Genomic DNA, 22,798 nt, shown 5'->3' with positions numbered 1-22,798 from the left:
AGCTATTCTGTCCAATGTGTTTTTCTGATTCTCAACTGTTTGAAAACTTGAGTTTTGACCGTTTTCGTTCCGGTCGAGCTTTGTCCGGTTTTGAACAAACTGGTTGTCATAGCAACCGCGTGATGAGCTGTCTTTACAGTAGTTAATTTCTCTTGGTGTTCTAGAATGTTCTGGAATGTTTATAGTGCTACTTTGGTTTGTTTCACAAAACCGACTGTTTAAACAGTCGAGTGCTTTATGGAAACTTTCTATAGACGTTACTACGAATCTCTCATCCAGTTCCGATTCTGGCCACGGTTCCCCATTAGGTTCTCTTGACAAGTAGTCAACGATACCCATGTCCCTTCCCGGAATATGAGTAATTTTAAATTGAAAGGGCAGTAATCGGTCAACCCACCTGGTTAAACGAGATTGATACGTTTTGTTGGATCTATGTTCCCCCAAAGCTGATGTTAATGCCTTGTGGTCAGTTGCTATGACAAATTCTTTCCCCAGTAAGTAGTGTTTGAAGCAATCTACCGCCCAAACTACTGCTAATAGCTCAAGTTCATTGGTAGAATATTTTTTTTCTTGAGCATTTAAATACCGGGAAGCAAATGCGATCGGTATCCAATCGTTTTGATGAGACCATTGTTCTAGAGTAGCCCCTAGCCCACTATGACTTGCATCGCATTTTACCCTAGATTGCTTTGCTGGATCGTAATAGTTTAATAAGGCTATATTAGCAACTGCCTTTTTTATATCCTCAAAAACTACTGAGTGTTGATCGTTCCACTCAAATTTTTTAACTGGTAACCGGACATTTTTCATTTTCTTTTTTTCATTTTCTTCTTTCAGTAGTGGTCTAAGTTTTTCGGTTAAACTAGCCGCGTTTGGGATAAATTTCGCTAGGTGATTGATGCTACCCATGAACGATCTGAGTTGCTTTAATGATTTGGGGGGTTGAAGGTTTGCAATTGCCTCGGTTTTAGTAACTTTTGGTATTATACCGTGTATCGACAAGTTATGACCTAACCAGTTCACCGCAGGCTGAAAGAATTCACATTTCGAAATTTTTAATGCGAGATTTTCATCGTCCAACTTTTGCAACACATTGTGTACTAATTTCTCATGATCTTTAGCTTCCCCCTTTGAAACAATTAGAATATCATCCAAGAAACAAAAGGTATTCTTTGCGTGGTTTAGTGTTCTGTCCATCGCTTTTTGAAATTCGGCTGGCATATCTGCCAGCCCGTAAAAACCTGTCAGAAATCTGTATGTACCCGTTGCATTACCCCCTATAATATTGAAGTTGCATTGTTTTGCTGTTTCAGCAGTTAGTCTTATCTGACTATAGGCATATTTCAAGTCTAACACGGTGAAAAAAAGAGAACCTTCTGATGCTGATGTGATGAGCTGGCTAACCCCATCAATCAGTTCGTCCACATTGGGCATCTGGTATTTATTTTTGTACAACTGCCTATTGATGGGTTTGGCGTCCAAGGCTAATTTAATAGAATTGTCTTTTTTTACTGTGATAACAATTGGGGCAATAAAACAATCGCTTGTGCATTTGTCTAGTTTTTCAATGTGTCCCTCTGTTAGCAGTTTGTCTAGTTCTGTTTGTACTTTATCCTGAATGTGTATAGGAATTCTCCTACCTTTCTCTTGAATCGGGCACAGAGGATATTTAAATTTTGTACTCACCATTTGATTTTTTGATTCCCCTTGTCTATCGAATAGATCTTTGAACTTCTTATAAAAGGAAATCTTCCAACTATCTAACTGTTCGCACAGTAGCACATCAAACCTGGATCTTCGTGTTGGAGCCGATTTTTGTGTGGTTTGAATTCCTAGTTTACTTTGGAGATCTAGACCTAATATGCACCGCATACGTCTCTCTGTGACCAGTAACATCGCTCCCAACACTTCCCAACCCGCCGAACGTAGATTGGCCTTTAACGCTCCTAATATTAAAATAGGTCGTTTATTATAATCCACAAACTGCGCGGACAGGTTCAGCTTTTCTGCCGGAATAAATTTAGAATTTGAAGGTCCTTCCAGAATTTGTTTCGTTGTTGCCCAATTGAGGAGTGATACTGGACTGCCAGTATTTATAGTCATATTCAAAATATGGCTATCGATCTTAACTAGAGCTTTAAGCGCTTTAATCTGATGCGATTTGGGATTCCTGCGAATTTCAATTTTTTCAATGTTACCCGACTTTTCCGGCAATGCTTCTTTCTGAATTCTTGCATTATCGTACGCATTTTCCGAAATCCGTTTGTTGATGTAATTTTCTATGTCCGTAATGGAGGTGTAATCTTCCTCTACTGTCATGATTTCAAACTCATCACATGAATCGAACGTTTGTATTAGGTTGCACTCTTCCCCTGAACTCGAATCCTCGTTTGCGATTTCGTTAACTTGTTGAGACTTACACATTTTAGCGAAGTGATTTGGTTTGTTACAGTTTTTACATGTTTTGCCCATTGCCGGACAATTTTTCAAATGATTCTCTACAAATGCTCTACCGCATCTCGTACATTGTTTTTGATCTCCTTTACTTTTCTGAGATTTGTTTTCGTACTGTTTTCTTCTGTTTTGATTTTGACGTTTAGAGTTATACCCTTTGTTTCCGATTGCCATAATTGGTTCTTGTTTAATCTTCATTTGTGGAGTTGTAAACAGTCCTGAGCTGTTTGTGCTTTAAGAATTTTGGAATGCTTGGGTGGTTTGTTTGCTATATTCAAACTTTAGTGCACGTTTTAAGACTTCTTCTGGAGAGAATGTTTCGAAAGTCAATGTGTCCTGGAGGACAGCATTTTTCATTCTGGAGATGAATAAATCTCGTACCAATTCTTCTTCCAACGCTCCTAATTCAGCCTTTGCTGCTTGTGCAGTCAGTGCGGCATGAAAAGATTCCAACGTTTCATTTGATTCGTGGGATCGTGTGAACAGTTTGTATCTCTCATAGGTAATACATTTCGTTTTCTCAAATGAGATTTTTGCTAATCGAATTATATCGCGAAACCCTAGTTTGGATATTTCTGCGTGAGGGTTCTTTTGGATAAATTTTTTCTTCCCTTCCGCTCCTAAGGCGAGGAATAATCTCGATGTTAGCCGTTTGCCCACTTCGTGGTAGAATACATTATGTCCCACTCTAGGTCCTCTTAGTGTCCGTTCTTCATTTTCTTGAACCACTTTGTCTCGAGCCAATCTGTTCCGAGCTTCTCTTTCTGCTGTCGCAATCTCATCCTCGTTTTGCGCTGATGTTTCCGGAGTTGGTAGAGGTTCTTCTAATACCGGTTTGGGTTCTGGATCCACGTTCTTATTATTTCTGGATCCACGTTCTCTTTAACTGTAACAGCTAATAGGAACTGGTCAAGCCACGTTTCAAAACTCCAAGGTGGGTCTGAATTTGCGGATGCCCAAAATACTGGGATTCCTAGATCAGTCCTATTATCCTGAGCTGTAAAACCGGATCCTGCTGGCTGCGCCATGTGGTAACTAACAATACCTCTGAGGTTGTATAGTGAAAACTGATTTGGTTTCGAAGAGTTTAATTAACCATGTTGAAACCGTATGTTTTTCTGTTGTTAGTTTCTTGCTGACTGTGTTCTTAGCCACAGGCCTGAGAGATTAACTCTCTAGGTTTTGTAAAAGGTCACGTATTCTTTGACCTTGGTTTTTTATAATAGGATTATATAATTTACAGATAACAATATGGATAGCACTATCAAGGCCAAAATATGACGACTGCCTGGTTACTGCGATAGCAGTAGCAGATGTGAATAGCACTGTCAAGGCCAATATATGATGACTGCATAGTTACTGCAATTACTGCAATAGCAGTAGCAGTTGCGGTACCACACTATTTTTTGAATTTTTCACTGAAGTAGAATCTATGCTTTTGAACAAACACAATCGGCCCTTGAATCCATGAACAAATACATGGATTCTTTTTGGTACATAAAATCCATGAAAATGGACTAAATTTTGTAGCTGAATACTCTAATTTTTGCAATTTTTCTCAAAATGTGCCTGCGGCGCTAAAAGTTTGGTCGAAAAACGTTCTTTTTAGTGTTAAGCGAGTGCATTGGTTTTTTTTGAAATTCCAGTCGCATTCTTCCTCCCACAACTCAATACCCCCATCATGCCTCCGCTAAGTCTCAACACGCCCCCCCCACCCTCCTCGTCCAACCTGCCCCCCACGTCCTAAACCGCTTACTTCCCTTGTACCCCCACCCACACGTACAACCCCCCCCCCCCCCACGTTACGCACATCATCTCCCTCCTTCCGCGCGTTTAAATCAAACCACCCTTCCCCACGCATTTACCAAACCGCCACTAACCACCTCTATCGGGACAGGTAAATGTAGTACGGATAAACGTGGGGGTTGGTGTGAGATCTATGGGTCACTTTTTGTAAATTGTCAAAAACGCGATTGAAATAGGAAAAAAATAAGTTAGCGAGAGAACAAAAGAACTAACTTAAGTTTAACAAAATTATGAAAAAATGAAAACAACACGCAAAAATATTTAAATAAATGGTTATAATCTATTATAATCGATTCAACTTGATAACTTTTCTTTGATAAATTTTTTTGAAAATGAGTTGAAAATAATCGATCATTATTGATATTTTATTGCCCAAGAAACAGTATAATTATAATCAATTTTCAATCAACTATAATCGATTAACTTTTTTTAAATAGATACTGACAAGGAAAATCCAATATAATTGATTTTTATCCATGAATTTTCAGTGCGGGTAGCTTTTTTAAGGTTTGATCTCGGATCTGAAAACACTTTTTAAAATATTTCGTTAGTTTTCATCAATCGTGATTTCTGATTTTGTGTAGTTTAATGTGTTAATTTTTCAGCGGTTAATAATTTAACGAAAAGTAAAGCGGTTAGAAAGCGGTTAACAAATTTTTCAAAATAGGAAATGAGTTTTTAAATTCGCAGTTGTTGCAGTAAAGTTTTAAACTTGAAATAAGCAGCGGTGGTGCATAGAAGACATGTGTGACTAGGGGTCTTTAGATTAAGTTGTAGCCCCATTAGTTTTTGTTTTTTTGCACTATTCTCAAAAGAGGAGCGCTGCTTTATCATAAAGATAAAATAGCATAGAAGCTTGAAATTTTTGAAAAAAAAGTTCATTTATTTTTTTAGACATGCAGATTTCCCGATACCAATACTAAACAAAATTTTCTATCTATCTATCCAATTGATGTATATGAGAAAATTATTTGTAAAGGAGCACAACAAAATATTTTTGTTTGCTTTTAATTGTTTTTTTTTGTAAAAAAAAATTTAAATTGATTAAATTGTCTTGCATCAGCCACTAAAAGGCTATAGCGAAATTTCTTTCAGTTCTTTAAGCAATTTCGCTATGGCCATTTAGTCTTTCAAGAATAGTTACAAAAAGCACGCGATAACGCATAAATGAAGCTTAATTGCATTTTAGGCTATTTTATCTACATGCTTTTTTAATAGCCCCTTCTGAAAAGTCCCAACATCAGCCCTGAAATTTCGTTGAATCAGTTGATCAGCGTTACAGTGACAACAACGACCGCAGGTGAGTTCAATCCGGGTAATTGAATCATATTTGTTCCAATGATGTCGCTGGCTACAAGTACTTTTCCAATATATATTTTTTCATAACTCCAGAACCGATTCGTCTAATTTGCTAAAACTCAGTCTTTTGAACCCTTTATTTGTAACTCATTTTCTTATTGGCGATGTTAACAGCACTTGTTATATAGCACCTGAAACGGGATAGTGTGATCCGTTCTCTTGGTTGACCACATACAGAAACTTAAAAGAAACCGCTTTGATAAACATTATTCCATACAAGAAAATTTTGCTGAGTATTTTTGTAAAAGGTCAGCCCTTTAGTTTTAAAAAAAATCAATTATACATTACAGTTTTTGAAACTGCATCGTTTAGTTTTACGTTTATGTAGTTTTCAAATAAACTTGAAGGTGAGGATCCACGATTTTTACAAAAACTTTTCTAAATTTTTGTCGACCGTTTTGTAGAACGAACCAATTGAACTAATTGACAATTAAACTTTATCCGAAAAGTCTAAATCTTTGGTCATCATTCTGTTATTGCAAGGACATTGCGCCATTTATTTATTCGGTATAAGTGACGTAATAGCGTAATGCGGAATAAGTAGATCAGGCCGACTGACAGAAATAAACAAGATCAAAAAGTTAGTGATGCTATAGAACGAGCAAGTTACTCGGAAGAGTAAATTAAACAAACGAAACCAACAAAAACAAAACGACAAAGCTTACCAAATTATCAAATTTGCTATAGTTACATTTCTTCTTTCAAATTGATTCTTATAGTTGTTCAAACTAACAATAAATAGTCTCAAATCACAAATAATAGTTACAGTTTACAATAATAGTTTTTAGTTATAAGTAGGTTTTGATGATATAAGTCATCTGAACCTAAACAAATAACTGGAAATGTCTTCAATTGAAATCACAGAAATTATAAGAATACCTCTTGCGAGACAAAACCAAGAAGAAAATTAATCCCTTACAGATTTTGGGTGGAAAAAAAACTTCAGGATATAGTTAGTGTTTGGTGACGTTTCCACGACTTTTAGAGGCAAAGTGTTGAACTGTATGGACCCGAAAAGTGTTTCCACTTCTAGTGGACAGAAAGCATCAACTGTGAAGGAACATCTGCCTCTGATGGTGGTTGCAGCCATTTCGGTTCTTTTCCATTTTTAGCCCCTTTAGTAACTTTGCAAAATAAAGTTAAATAAAACTTGTTCGTAATGTGACTTGCATCTCTCAAATTTCGTTCAAACGTTTTCTTTTGTTAATAGTGACATGTTTTCCGCCGAATATAAAAAACTAATTCATTTTCAAAGTAAAATCTTGTTTCAGTAAAATCAGAGGGTAACTGGAAAAGAGCCATAAATGATCTGAAGCAGAGCAGAAGGGGCCATAGAATGAGCACTAGTTCCATGACCACGACCACTCTCCCTTCTCCCCCCAGTCTCAGTCATGACTCCTCCACCCCCCTGCTGGCCATTGGACTGTCCAGGTGTCTGTCCAGCAGAAGAGGAGGAAGAGGGGGCGTTCCAGTGAGGAGGAAGACACAGATTTTCAAGTACCTTACCATGGGGTCAGTCTACTGCAAAGATCACAATTTCCCTCTTTTTTCTCACTGAATGAAGGGGTTGATGCAGACTTCAAGTTCTCATTCTTTATTTCACCAATTTTCGTGACATCAGGTTTAACTTAAAAAGCTATACGAAACGGATTGATGGGTTACCGAAAGAACTTAAAACTAAATGAGACTACGCGGTTTTTTCTCTTTCAGTTTTTTTGTATTAAACTAATGAGTTTTTGTACACATTTTCATGTGGCCCCTCATTCCACGTAGTAGCCCAAAACTCACAGTTGGGAAGTTATTCAACATCGTTATTTAACGCTCCATTTAATTTACAATGTTTTTTTTTATAAGATCTAACAGTGATGTTAGCTATTTCTTAGAAATGCGATTATTTTTTAGAAAAACAATCCGCATATAAATGATTTTCAGATTGAATGTTATTAAGATTGAATGTCAATCCGTGTGTGTGTCTGTGTGTGTGTGTGGGGGGGGGGCTATTTATTTTTATGTGTGCTGATCTTTTTCAGTTCGGGTTTTTTGGTTTTTTTTGCAACTCTTTAACGTGATGTATTCAGGTATGGGAAACTCAGAGCCCAACTTGGTGTCGTGAAAGCTGGAAAACTGGCATTTCTCTTCATAAATAACGTGTTTTTTTTAAATTTTCAACTGTTATTTTGTTACTTTCGAAAATAACATACAATTTGCCAACTCTGCCAAAACTATAACAATTATTGAGCGACTAAATAGCGAGTTTTGAAATCGAACTTGTTAAATGCAACCGGATTTTGTTTTGGTAGCAAAGAAACATCGGGAATTATTGACGTTGGTATACCTTATTAAGCTGTCCGGCACTGACAAAAATGGTTTCGGATCAGTTGATTTTGCATCGACTTTGAATCGATCCAAATTGATTAATAATGTACTTTTAACGAACTTAAATAAAATTTAAATCGACTTAAATCGACCTTTCCTGAAAATTTTGGAGCGATTCAAGTGTCTATTAAATATTAAATCGATTTGGATGGATTTTCCGACTCAAAAAAATTGATTTTTTTACTAACACTGCAAAAACTTGCTCAAAAAGTAAATTTAAAAAATCTATTCTTAATTTTTTAAATGAAAATACACGTGTCAGATATTTTAGAATTTTAGTAAAAGACTCAAATGAAACCAATTCTGAGCTCAAAAAAAAAGCAATGAAATCATAGAAAATAGTTGTTGTAAATCAGATTGCGTTTTTTTTGGCGCGCGCTCCCCCCTCAAAATTAGTATATGATGGCGCCAAAGGCGCCTTCAGAAGAAATTTAGGGTCGGTCGGCCAAATATGGATATCTTAAAAAGTACCAAAGGGGGACCCTTTGGGTCAGCAGGGGGTCGAATCCCTGAGGGGGGCGTCCGCCCCCCCCCCCCTTAAATCCGCCCCTGCATGTTCGCATAGCTCTCTCATCACACCTCGCACAAAAAATGGCACTTCATTGAAAAAAAAAAGAGTTTTTTTTTCAATATTTTTTATGATTATGGTCGGATCATTCTGGGCTACTTTCATAGCAACTGGCTAACCTTGTTACAAAGTAGGTTACCTAATGGACAAATGGTCTGAAATTGAATTAAATAAACTGGATGCAGGTTGACATTCATGACATACATGTGTTACCATCTGACGCGCAAGGTGGTCAGTGTCGTCACTCCTGTGCTCAAAAACGGCAGCAGCAGTACAGGATCAGAAGAGGGGGAGGGGGAGAAAGGATGGGCACCATTCGACAACCCCGACACCCAGGTATACATCTTACAGTTAGACACATAGAACCCAGTCTAGATACCATCTTGGACTAACCCAACATTCTTGGAGAGGATTATCAGGTTGCCCAATTAAACTTGGTTTGTATCCCAAAGAGAATACAGTTAACTTATATCAAACCTCGAGCCTTGATCCACCGACCTTTGGACTGAAAAAAAAAACAGAAAACGAAGGACAGTCGACTTTTCATCTCTTTTGGGTGATTAAAGAGTAGAATCAGAACAAATTCCCCAACCATCAGGGAAAAAAACTGCTATATGAATCCTCTTCTAGTGGTCATGTATTTGTTCTTGTATGTTTGCAATGCAGGGCAGTCTGATCGCCATTCTGGACAGTGGCTTTCTGTTCGCTTATGCTCTGGGCATGTTCGTAAGTGGCCACATTGCAGAGAGGGTTGACTTGAGATACTTCCTCACTATTGGAATGACACTCAGGTAACATCGGGAGAACACCAACAATTCAGGGCGTTGTCGAAACGGCAACATGTTTACACTAGGGCAATGCGCATAAACAAAAGTATAAACAGTATGGCGTTTATGGCGGTTGTCAACACGCCTGATTTTAATTAATTTCGGTGTACACCGTATCTTTTGCCACCAAAAGTTATTTTAGAATGAATATTTCAACCTCCGACTGCTACTTTTCTGTGAAATAATTTTTTTTAGTTGATCATTTTTAGATCAATTTTTCTCACTTTGCCTGAAATTGCAAGAGCATGCCATTAAGTTTCTTACTAATAATTGTCGCAAATTTTTGATGAAATTATGTTGAATGGGTCAAAATAATAATCATGCAAGAATCGCCCGGGAGCTGTCTGGACCACTGAACCAATGAAGCTGCTGATCATAATTGACAAGGAGACTGTTTCTGTTTCAGCGCACTCTTCACTGCCATGTTCGGTCTGGGCTACTTCCTCCACATTCATCATCTCGCATTCTTCCTCTCCAGTCAGGTAAACACGCCTGAACAATTATGATTTTTATGAACTAATTTTACGGAGTCGCATTTGGAGCACTTTAAAACACGTTTCTTACGCCTGAAACTTCCATGAAAAACCCACGAAACTTCAAAAAACTGGGTCAAAAACTCTTCGAGCTCTTAAAAACAATCGGCTGAGAATTTGGCAGTAATATATAGATAAGTATTCCATAGACATCGAAACGATAAGAATCCACGAAAATCAATGCTTAAAAGTGCATAAAAACGTGATTAATCCAATTTTCTTGATATGCATTTCTAGGGTTGGCAGACGATATTGTTTGCATTGCGCTACCTAAATAACGCCGAAAAAGTTATTCGACAAACGAACTAGAAATACTAGCTGAAGAGTGGGAGAAGAGTATTTTCGTAACTATGTTCAGGGCCAGAAACTTCAAGTTATAGCCGACCACAAAGCACTCGTATCATACTACAAAAATAACAAGAAAAATGCAACAATGTTCAGCCGTTTAATGAGATGGCTCGATCGGTCAATACCCTTTAACTTCGAGGTGAAGCAGAAGCCATTGGCTAAAATCGGATTAGCAGATTATCTGTCCCTAAACCTAGCAAGTGAGACAAAAGCAGTTTCAATATGCAACAGCAAGTTCACGGTAGCAGAGATGAAGTCATTTGGTAGCTCGGATTTACTAATAAAATTTTATCCGAGGGATCGGACATTAAACCAAAAAATAACGCAAGCGAGAGGTTATTAGCTTATGAAATCAAAGTATGCAAACTTTGAATCCTGGAACGGCCGGTAGAGGGCGGATTATCATGCAACACAGAACCAGCCAACCATAAGGCAGGAATTTGCATATAACGAAGGCGAAGTCTCTTAATTAGTTGGGGGCAATTAGAAATTCTAAAATATTTACGCCGGAATTGATAAGAACTCAAATTACATCGGAAAAAAGGAATTTTTTTTTGGGAAACTGGAAAAAATTTTCGAAAGACATTCGAGAAGCTCAGGTTGACGTGATTACCATAAAAAAAAAGAGCACAAAGGCAAATATGGTTCTATCAATTTCGAATTTCAGAATCTTTCCCTCTACCCTTGAACTGCATAATGCCTATCGTCGACCCAGAATTACTAAATAACTCCCAAGAATAGCGCCTGGCCTCAAAAGTTCATGCTGTGAACAAATAATACTCAAAATACTACCTTGATCTATATTTTTAAATGCATTCCACGTTTGCGACAACTGCTTTTGGATAAAAGAGAAACTGGTAATCCCCAACACATGGCACAAGGCAGTAAGCAACAGGCTCTATTGCTACCACCTGGGAAAGTGAAAAAGTCTCACGGCGGCCAAGGTTATGTGGTTCCCACATATCCACATGAACATTGCGTCAATGGACAAAAATGAAGAGAGTGTATGCTTGTGGGTAAGAACCTTGATCTCTATGTACCAAGAAGATATAGGAAAAAATGCGGACCAGAAGGAGCCCAATGAGGCAGTCCAATTAGTCTTTCAACATTAGGTTCCTTAAACTGCCTCAATGAATCAAAAAAGTACGTGATTGGAGCGTTGGATAGTTTCTCACGAAGGCCATCAGCGGTGGTCTGTTATACGGACCGCGCATATAAAATTTTTAGGTTCCCTAGAGTTACATAAACATTTTTGCATTCTTGGGGTTCATAAGAAAGTTCATGTCGACCAAGGCACTAGTTTCATATTCAAAAAGGTAAACGTTTTCTGTAGCGGCCAGGGTGTAGACATGAATGAACGATTATTGTTCTTTCAACGGGAAGCATTGAATGAATAATAGGACGTTTGAAAAACTCAATTCTATTATAAACCCGTGAAGAAAAACCGAAGACCTTGGAGGAAATGCTCAAAAGGGATCTGGGCGCCTTACGTTTCTCAGCAAACGCAACGCTCAAAATCACGCCAGTCGGCCAGGGAATAGAACCAAATGGCCGATCAACTGAAAACCCAACCTCAGAGGCAGTACCATCGAGCGTGGTTTTTCAACGGACAGCCGGGCGAAACCTGAACAGGTATAGGTTGCTTAATAGAAAAAAAAGCGGAAATTGCACACACGTTAAAAATGAGTAACGCTAGTGTGCTTAGGAAAACCGGAGTCGCGATATGAAAGACAACATCCTCCAAGAAAAGAACTTCGGGGGTACTCACAAACTCACCAACGCCACATGAGCTATGAAACATGATAGTCTCCAAAGACACTGACACACGAAAACCGACTGCAACAAGCAGAGCCGGGCGAAAAAGGAGACAATTGCAATCCGAAGACGAAACGGAATCGGATGAGGACAATAAGCCGCTATCATCGAAGCGTGTCACGGAGAAACTACTAACAGTATCGGTACTACTCGAGGGACATCCGCCAGCCAAAACCCCAGAATCAGGCCCCATCATGGCCCTCGGTGCAGTTTTAGCCAACGGAGCGAACGGGAAAAACCGGCAACCGAATTGAAGAGGGCAGGAGCGAGCGAAAAGTCAGGATCTTGTTCGAGCAGAAGCAACACGGAGCGAGCAAAAACGAGCAAAACTGTGGAAACAGGCGACATTCCTAGTAAGTCGGTCAAAGAGCGAAAAAGATCAAAAAAGTGTTCAAAGAACCTAAAAACCACCTGCGCAACCTGAACCTGCAAAGGCGGAATTCGAACCGGCAACGGCGGCTTTTTATTTATTTTTCTCTCATTCAAATTTCTTTTCACAAGAGGGAATGTCATATTCATTAAAATAAGTCGTCAAGTTGAAACTAGTTCAAGTTTCTTTATCATTCAATCTTTCCTGTTCTCCTCCCATGCTAGCCATCGTTGACAAGTACCAACTTCGGAGTGTCTGACATCGTCGATTGGCCTCTAAAATAGTATCGTTCTGATTATAGATACAATTGAGTTGCTTACTTTTGGGATTTATTTAACGTATCGAATCAAGCTTTCAAACATTTTTCTGCAATGATTTTCATCCATTAATCTAGATACGTATTCATCTGGATTTTCATCATGCTCCATCGACCTACTTCCGACAACGGTTGTGGGACTTCGTAAAATGTTCTTTGAATAAAATGTTTTTAACTTGAGTCACATTACTTTATGTTTCCCCATTCTTCAGATATTATTTTATTGGAAAACTTGCTCATTTGATAGGAAGAGGGCAAGTGGGAAAAAACGTGATCGACTTCTTGTTTTGAAGTGAAATTTCGTTGTTAGATTTCTCAGTGAAAAAAACCTAATGATCCAGTTTCCCGAATTAGGTTAGTTTTATCAAAAAAGTGTCAATCATAAATTGTTCTTGAAAATTAAAAAGTTTCCAGGGCATCTAATTTCTCTTTAAAATTGGAAAGTTAAAAATTTGAAAAACCAGGTCAGGGTGTTTTTTCTGTTCCTTGCGCACATTGCTCTTCTCCAACTGTCAGTTGGCAGTGTTGTTGACATGGCGTGTTTTGATTGATTCTGTGGTATGTTTGTGATGTGTGTGGTGTAGATTCTGAATGGACTGGTGCAGAGTAGTGGCTGGCCTGCTGTGGTGCCCCTGATGGGAAACTGGTTTGGCTTCGGCAGCAGGGGTCTCATCCTCGGAGTGTGGAACTGCCACACCTCCGTAGGGAACATACTCGGGTAAATACACAAATCAACAACTAGAACTGAACACTGTTTCACAGTTTATTTTTTTTGTCATATTCATATTTGAACGAACAATATTGAAAGTCGAAAACTCTGTTGTGATTACATCTTAAACTTCGGGTACTGTCTTTAAATCCGATATGTCAAACATCTGAAAAGTGGAAAGATTTCGCAAATTTCCAAAAAGTGAAAAAATGTGGCAAACAACTTTGCCGGAGCAAAGATGCGACATTGCCTTATTATTCTCTAACTATGATTTAAATTTTGTGTCGCATACTTGCAACAGTTTCTCTTGTCGGCCGGATGTTCGCCCTAGACCATTAACGTCCTTTTTAATTATAATTAAGTTCAACGCGGTGGTTTAGTGTCCGAATTTTCGTCCCACTGTTCGGCTGAGATACAGCTATGAAACAATCGTAAAACAAAACCAACAAGACTGTTCAGCTCAATTCAATTTGGAACGATGGTGTGGTGCGGCTACGAAAAACGATAGTTGTTCATTATATGTTTCGACCGTCTCGACCGAATTACTCGTCTCGACCGAGTGTGAGTATGATTTGACCGTGCTCGACTCAAAACAGATATGTTTCCCCTAGTCGATCAAGGGAGGTTATCTTGCAAGATCTTGCAAGAATCTTGCAAGATTCTTTTAAAGAGGATGCATCTCTTTAAAAGATCTTGCAAGATTCTTGCAAGATCTTGCAAGATAACCTCCTTTAAACATAACCTTTTTTTGCAAGATCTTTAAAAATACAATTTTTTTGGGCAAAAACAGCTTTGCGCGCGAAGACAACCAAGTAGCGTTTGTGGAAGAAGGAAGCAATCTTAGCTACGCATACATACACACAGCCCGCTAGGCGGTTGCCCCCAGAAAGCTTCTTTTTTTAAAACTTTTTTGTGATAGGCGGCTATCTTCAAGTTTTGATCGACTACTTATACCTTAATCTCTCAAAATAGGAAAAACACAATTTACATCAAAGGAGTAATGAACGCAAGTAAACATTAAAAAATAACACTGACGTTGTTGAAAAATCTCAACTTTCAAAACTCAAAGAAAAAAATAGAAGCCCTTTAAGCTCTTTAAATTTCTAGAACAATTTATGATGGGCGCTTTTTTGATAACATGAACCCGACTTGAGAAAACTGGATCAATAAGTAAAGTTTTTATTTTCTGGAAATCTAAAAAGTAAATTCCACTTTCAAAACTAGAAATCGATAACCGAAAAAACTAAATATCCCCGGTTTGAACTAATTAAAGCAATTCGTCACAAAAATTTTTTGGCCAATAATCCTTCAATTTTCGCAAACCAGTAGCCGCAATAATTGCGAATAAATTAAAAAGATTTGATTGGTTCATACTTTTAATCTCATTGAATAAATTAACAACAAATATGCGACTACTTTTTAACGCATGATTTTTGTCTAATTTTATTCGTTAAGCATTTATTTGAAGTGATGCAAGTAAATTTTTGAGATCAATTCGAAAAAGTTTTGGATTCTCGTTCTAGAAACAATTTTTTTGATCTTACACCTAATTTCTGTTATTTTTTTTTGTGTTTTTCGACAGAAATTTTGGGATGGTTATCTTGCAAGATTCTTGCAAGATTCTTGCAAGATAGACTCCCTCTTTCAAGATTCTTGCAAGATAACCTCCATCTTGCAAGATCTTGCAAGATAACCTCCATCTTGCAAGATCTTGCAAGATAACCCTCTTTTGCAAGAATCTTGCAAGATCTTGCAAGATAACCTCCCTTGATCGACTAGGGTCAACCGTGCTCGACGTTATAGCGTATAGTTTTCGGGTAATATCATCAGAATGAAGTTTGTGGGTTATTTGATTCTTAAATTTTTTGCAGAGAAGCACTTTTGAGCATATTTGTTTCATCTTATGGATACTCTTGATTTCAATTTGAGTTTTTAAAAAAATGAACAAAATGATGATATTCAAAGTAAATTTTTGTTTTTGACTTCGATATGCCGCAAAGAATTGGTATTTTTCGACCGTTCTTGAGATATGAGGTATAATTTTGACCGTGTTCGATCAAGTTGTGTTAATTTTCGACCGTACTTGCAGTTTGTTTCGACCGTGCTTGACCGAAGTTTGTTATGTTTTGACCATGCTGGCGGTATGTTTCGAGTTTGTGCTCTGCCAAACCCTATCTCGACTATTGTCTTATTTCGAGCAATGACATGTGCTCGACTAAAAGTCTAATTATAAAGTGCACACCTCGACTCGGGTAATTTGCCACAGGTAAAAAATGCGCTTAACACTTCTACAAAGTACAAAGTATAAATGTCCTTGCTCGAAAAAAAACAATAGTCGAGATAGGGTTTGGCCGAGCACAAACACGAAATATACCGCAAGCATGGTCGAAACATAACAAACTTCGGTCAAGCACGGCCGAAACAAACTGCAAGTACGGTCGAAACTTAAGTCCTTGCCAGAAACTGCGCAAACACTCTGTCAGGCTTTTGACCTACTGACCGCCAAAAGGGTCGCTTTTTTGCAGCATTCCTTATTAGCTGACCGACCATAGTTTTTCAAACTTATTTTTGGTTACTTTGAGCTCACTGAAAAAAGCGATGTTTTTGCTCAAAAACTTTTTGAAATGTCTTTCAAAAAAATCATTGTTGACTTTTTGTTGCAAAATTATTTGCAGCGCAGAAAATTTTGCCGAATTACAGTATTGAAAGAACTCAATTAATCCATCTAAATTTTTTACCGAAAGTCAACAAAGTCTTTGCTTTTTTTTGACCGAACAAACTATTGAATATAATTTGACCAATTTTTAGCTTGAGAGTTCGAAAATATAGCCAACAGACAGTTAAAAGAAATTAATTGAACGCGAGTAAATAGAAAAAATACTGAGTTGTTTTCAAAAAAAAACTCCTTTATCGAATTTCGAAGACAAAATAGTTGGCCCTAAAACTTTTCGAAATCGTAGAATTATTTTCTTGTTGAAACTTTTTCAGTAAACTTAACCGATTATTTGACAATTGGATCAAAAGATAAAATGATTTAATTCGCTGGGAAATCTGATAGTTAAAAACACTTTTCAAAGTTGGAAGTCTATCACGTTTATCTTGAGCTCTACAGTTTTGCTGTATTTTTGCATCAATAATGGAGTTCGTCTTCCCTGCGAAGTAATTAAAATTGAAACAAAATCAAACGCCAATACGCGAAAAAAAATTGAGCAAGAGCAAATTATAAAACCTTAGAAAAAAAAGAAGAGAATTAGAAAAAAAAAGAAAGAAATCATTACGACCTCTATAGAAGTATTCACCGCGTTCGTCGACAGTTAAAAAAAAAACATTTTTTGCGGGTCCAATCAGTGCATTTTTTGAATAGTAAACGGGTTCTGCAACAAGCCAAAAAAAAACTTTGTCGCGCAATCCGCAACATTGCTACTTTTCATTGATGTTATTTGCTGTTTTGGATTCCACGGAAAAATAACTAATACACTGTTATATTCAAAATTTTTCCAAAAACAGGCAGCTTTGCGGACTCACCAAGAAAATTTGCGGAGTTCGGAATAGCTTATGGAATCAATAATCAAATAAAAAAATATGTTTTCAGTAGTTGAAGCTGTCGTGAAATCCGCAACTTCTAGTGGAATCCGCAAATTGAAAGCGAAATCCGCCAATTGTAAACGGATTCCGTAAACTGTGAGAAATTTTCAAAATGCAAGCGGAATCCGCATAAAATTGCTGAATCCATTTTTTTGTGGAATACGCTTACGTTTGCGGAATTCGGAACAACCAGCTGTATTCGCTCAGCAAATTTAATATGCCAACAAATTTTAGGTTACAAATATTTGTACGTGGAATCCACGGAAATTTTGTAAGTAAAATCCATTTACATTTTGGAACGTGATTAAAACTGGTATCTGGAACCCCAGAACATACAGACATGAATTTTTGCGTTTATGCAGTGCACTGTTAGGGCTCGTGAGGCTCAATAAAATATAATAGTTTTTATTGTTTCCGACTTTTGAAGAAAGTAAGGTACATATATGCCCGAGTTTTTTAGACCAGTTTTTAATTAAATATTCCTCTGGGGATCAATCCGTTGAAGTTCCTGTTCTCCAAAGAGTCGCGCTCGCCATTATACTAACCTGAATTTACGACTTCTGTGCAATGAGTCCAACCAACTTTATACTTTCTGGAAATGTTAAGCGCATTTTTTACTTGTGGCGAATTACCCTAGTCGAGGTGTTCACTTTATATTTAGACTTTTAGTCGAGCACATGTCCTTGCTCGAAATACAACAAAATTCGAAATAGGGTTTGGCCGAGCACAAACTCGAAACATACCGCCACCATGGTCTAAACATAACAACATTCGGTCTATCAAAGGCCATTGTAATCTTTTGGTGTTTGACTATAATCTTCTTTTCGTATGATAAAAACAAACGATGATATAAAAAAACTCAATGTTCTCCGTACCAGAGGCAAAGCATATCAAAGGTTGCTATAGAATTTTTTTTGCAAACTATTTTGAAAATTGTTTAAAAATCTAAGCGAAATGTTAAAATTTGACCTTAAAAGTCAATGTTTTCTTTTCAATTTTTAGCAACTGTGAGTTAAATTCGCATTGTACTGTTTTCTATCTGATTTTCGAAATTTTCGAATTGTTTTATCAATTTGCGCCTTGGTTTGTGATTTCTGTCAAAATTTTACAATTCGTGTATCAATTGAACGAAATATTCTCTCCCGAATTATCTAATCAGAAAAATGAATACGCCGTAAGCATCAAAATTGACCTCAAAGTATCTACGTTGTGTTTGCAGAGCGTTTGCACAGTTTCTGGCACATTGTAAACATCAATGCTTGCTTTCAGATTCAGAACAGAATAAAAGTTCATCTGCAACATTTTTTAAAGAAATTATTAGGATAATTATTGCGCGCTCTTTCTATCACTTCTTACATGAGTTGCGTTCATGCAAAAGGGTAAATCCAAGGTGGCGGGTGGCGCGTGGCGTCCCTCATGATGGAGGCACTAAATGCTTGAAATTTTTTTCAGCATTGTGAAATTGAAGCCGGGTATTGGAAAAAATATAACTAACAATTTATTGTCCGTCTGCACGAAGGGTATATAACAAAAAGTTAGGCTGCTATCAATGAATTTATGTAAACAATGTTTTCGGTTTCGTGCAAAACTCATTTAACCAACACAAACGCCCAACGATTCTGGTAGGTCAAAAATGTTCCATCATTCTGTCCCTCCATCATAAGAATACTCCCGTAATCCGCCTTAAAAAAACTTAAAAATCCGAATCGATCTCAATTCGAATATACAAGTTGTGACTCATTTGAATAAGAGTTACCACCCGCACTCAACTATAGCAAATATTAGTAATCAAGTTTATCTTTTCATCATTACTGTTAAAAACGGAAAACTGTGAAAAACGCCATTATAATATTTTGGTATTTGACTATAATCTTTTTGCGTATGACAAAAACAAACGGTTACGTAAAAAAATTCAATCTGCTCTGTACCAGAGGCAAAGCATATCAAAGATTGCTAAATAATTTTTTGTGCAAACTTTTTTTTTAAATTATATAAAAATCTAAGCGAAAATTTTGAAATTTGACCATAAAAGTCAATGTTTTTTGTTCAGTTTTTAGCAACTGTGAGTTAAATTTGCAATGTACTTTTTTTCTTTTTCTGATTTTCAAAAATGTCGAATTTAATTTTTATGCTTGCGCTTTGGTTTTTGTTTTTTGTCAATGTTTTTCCAAATCGTTCATCAAATGAAAGAAATTTTCTCTCCCGAACATCAAATCAGAAAAATGAAAACGCCAAAACCATCGAGCTTGACCTCAAAGTATCTGCGTTATGTTCCGATGACTGGAAATTGGGAGGATCTTTGTCTCCAGGTGTTTTATTTCCTTTTTGCATGCACGATTAGTTACCACAAATAACCGTCAGATTGGGTCGTGTTGTACCATAATAAAGCCCTTTCAGTCATGATTCCATTAATTTTTTAATTGTAAAGTTTTTCTCAATGTCAAAAAAAACTTGTTTAAAGTTTTGTTTTTTGCCTAAGTTCCGATGAGTACAGCAAATGATAAAATTTCCAAATTCTTAAGCCGTCCTAAATTTCGTTTCACTCCAGGACAAGTCAAGTTTTTGATGTTAATATAGCGCTTACTTGGCAATAAAAACTTCTTTTTCTGAAATTCCAAGAAAACTTGAAAAGTTTTTCTTTCCGGCCATCACACCTCGCGCAAAAAAGACATAAACAAATTAAATAGTGTTCATATGTTTTCAAAAGTGTTTTTGAAAATCAATCTGGCGGGCCGAAAAAAGATTAACCAAGTTTCAAAATTTTTTATGAAATTCCTATTATAACACTCTGAGATACGCCCGTCGAGTTTGGAGTTTCGTAAAGTTTTGTCAAATTTTGGGGAGAGGTGGTGAAGTGGTTAAGTTTCCGCCTCTCAATCGTAAGGTCGGATGTTCGAGGCCACCATGATCCTTAATAAGCAGGTTCATGTTCTTTCTCAAGCAGAGGCACAACCGCGGTTCTCCATCAAAAGTGGAACAGTTCGTATGTTGGTCATTTCCCTTGTGGATAAAATTTCTTAATGTTTCCCAATTTGCTTCTGATTTCAGCTCACTGATAGCAGGCGTGTGGGTGGACAGAGAGTGGGGGCTCTCTTTCATAGTGCCTTCTATTATCATGCTGTGTTGTGCTGTTGTGGTCTTCCTCTCCCTCACCCCCTACCCAGAGATGGTACACTGTACCAACCCAAACCACACGAACCCAACTGCATTCCAGGGAAAGTGCCACCTATGTGCAAGCACACATACTTTATAATACGGTCAACTTCTTTAATCGAACAACTTCTTTAGGAAGTAACATAATTGCCTATGATGTAATATAAGTGACATAATTGCCATATTTGGAAGAAAGTGACATAATTGCCTAGAAGTTGTTCAACTGCTCTAGTAATTTTAGTTTGCAAATGAACAAATTTTTTTCTAGTTAGGCTTCTTCAAAAAAAATAGCCCAATCAAAATTCATTGTAGCCCGGAAAATAACCAAAAATTAGGATGTGGCTCTGAACCAGACCACAACAGCGGTTCTGCGTTAAGAACTGACCTGCACATGTTTGAACCAATTTTTGATCCTTTTCCTGTGGATATATAGTTTTATATATGAATGGCAAAAGAAAAGTTTATATGGAACCCAAGAAATTTCTCAGGAGCAATGCATTACTAGATGCATTTTTATCAAATTAATTGAAAAAGTCGTCTTAAGATAAAGAATATTTGTTTTTTGCTGAACGAATATGTTTTCTTACATTTCTTCAGGACGAACAACGGTGGGTGGGGCAAGCGTGGACACATCAGCAACTGAGGTGGGGGTGGGGTTGGGATTGGGCAGTGATGACGAGGACCAAGCAGGGGGGCAGTATTACGATGAGGATGGGTTCAACAACAGCACTGATGATGACAGGGCCCCCATGGTAGACTACGGGGGCACGGGGGGCAGGAGGGAGGGGAGTGAGTCGACGGGTGGAGGGGATGACCCGAAGACTGAGAGTCAGAAGGCGAAGCCGGCAATTGGCATCCGCAAAGCACTCACCGTAATGATATGAACTCCTTCTTTCTAGCAATTTTTTCAGACCAAAATTAAAATGTAAAAAAGGTTCAAGCATGAAAAACAGTTCTAGTAGTGCTTTGTGCATTACATTTGTTTTACATTTTATTTTCCATACTCAATGATTTTCTGTTTCATGGTAGTTTCAAAAGTTTTATTAGTTCATGTCGCTGTCTTCGTTGTTTTTTTACAAAACGTTAAATCGGTTGGGGACAAAAGAGAGAAACGAACCTAAAATGAGATTGAAAACCTGTTTTCTGTAATTTTACTAATGGAGTCCACACGTGCAACACCGCAGTTGAAGTTGTCAGGGGTGAAAACAATAATAATATTCATAATAAGTTGTTTCCAATCTAATCTAATGGTATTTTATATGGAAAAAATAAGCAAAACTTCATGACAGGGACGCCCCATTCCTCCGGGATTCGACCCCCTGCCGACCCAAAGGCCTCCCTTTGTACTGTTTTGTGATATCAATTTTCGGTGACATCCCCTAAATTTTTTCTTATGTTGCCTTCGGTGCCAATATATACTTAATTTTAAGGGGGAGTGCTTGCCGAAAAAACGCAATTTTTGGTCTAAATTTTTCAAAAAGTGCCTGAAAACGCCATTTTTGGCCTCTTTTTTTTCAATTTTTTGCCTGCGCAGGATAATCTAGCTGAAACAGGGTCTTTTCAGTGCTTTGGGAGTGCTCAGAAAATCAATTTGGTTGACCGAAAAAAGTCGACAAAGTTTTCGAACATTTATTGAAAATCCGCCCCTTTCTCTCAAGAAAACCTTAGATCTGTCCCTGAGAACAAGGTCAATTTCTTTAAAAACAATCTAGCAAGCCACATTAAACATTATACTAGAGAGTGAAAAGAAGCCAGAAGCGAGAGGCTTCACATCAACAACACCCCCCCCCCCCCCTCCTCTCTCTCTCTCTCTCCCCTCCCCCTCATTATTCTTCACTCCTTTGTGATGAACACTATCTTAACCCCTTGCCGTTTGTGTTGTGTGTACAAATAGGTGCCGGGAGTGGTGGAGTATGGGATGTGTCTGTTCTTCAACAAATTGGTCAACTACTCGTTCCTGTTCTGGCTGCCGAACTACATCCAGAACACACAGTCAGTGTCCAGCCAGACAGCGGCCAACCTGTCCACTGCATTCGACATGGGGGGCATAGTGGGGGGCATCCTCATGGGCGTCACCTCTGATGCACTGCAGGAGAGGTACACTCTTATACACACACATACACACACACACACACTTAAGCACACACACACACACACACACACACACTTAAGCACACACACATACATACCCGGGTCGAGATCCCGCTCAAAAACCGCTCAAGATTTGAGCGGTTTGAGCGGTTTTCCAGCAAGATTTGAGCGGTTTGGGCGATTTGGGCGGTTTTTTAGGAAAACCCGCTTAAATCTTGCTTAAAAAACCGCTCAAAAACCGCTCATTTCTTGCGGTGATTTTTGAACGGTTTTTCAAGGAAGATTTGAGCGGTTTTTGAGCGGTTTATGAGCCGTCTTCCCGGGTCGAGGTCCCAGACTCATGTCCATACTTTCGCACATGCGATGCACAGTACTATGGATACCTGTGGTCTGAGGTACGGGCTTTTTTTCCTTTTCCCCCACCTGCAAATTTTTACATGCTAATTTGTTGACCACATTGTCCAATTGTTATGAAAATTTACATACAG

At 37.8% G+C, this 22,798-nt stretch overlaps 1 protein-coding gene across 1 annotated transcript in view; it reads left to right on the top strand.

Moving 5' to 3' along the window:
- The window catches only part of LOC134853067 (glucose-6-phosphate exchanger SLC37A2-like), a 74,644-nt gene that overhangs the window by 21,734 nt on the left and 30,112 nt on the right, over positions 1-22,798 (top strand). Inside the window, exons 2-9 of the mRNA XM_063868997.1 lie at positions 6,891-7,131; positions 8,749-8,899; positions 9,230-9,354; positions 9,797-9,872; positions 13,357-13,490; positions 20,115-20,283; positions 20,819-21,091; positions 22,114-22,316. Coding sequence (XP_063725067.1) covers positions 6,956-7,131; positions 8,749-8,899; positions 9,230-9,354; positions 9,797-9,872; positions 13,357-13,490; positions 20,115-20,283; positions 20,819-21,091; positions 22,114-22,316 — 1,307 coding nt within the window. The 5' untranslated portion in view covers positions 6,891-6,955. The remainder of the gene's footprint in view (positions 1-6,890; positions 7,132-8,748; positions 8,900-9,229; positions 9,355-9,796; positions 9,873-13,356; positions 13,491-20,114; positions 20,284-20,818; positions 21,092-22,113; positions 22,317-22,798) is intronic.

The sequence above is a fragment of the Symsagittifera roscoffensis genome, chromosome 8, assembly GCF_963678635.1.
Source record: "Symsagittifera roscoffensis chromosome 8, txSymRosc1.1, whole genome shotgun sequence".
In the NCBI taxonomy this organism is placed as follows: Eukaryota; Metazoa; Xenacoelomorpha; order Acoela; family Convolutidae; genus Symsagittifera; species Symsagittifera roscoffensis.
The sequence above is the reverse complement of the archived record's forward strand: the minus strand, read 5'-3'. Positions and strand labels throughout refer to the sequence as shown.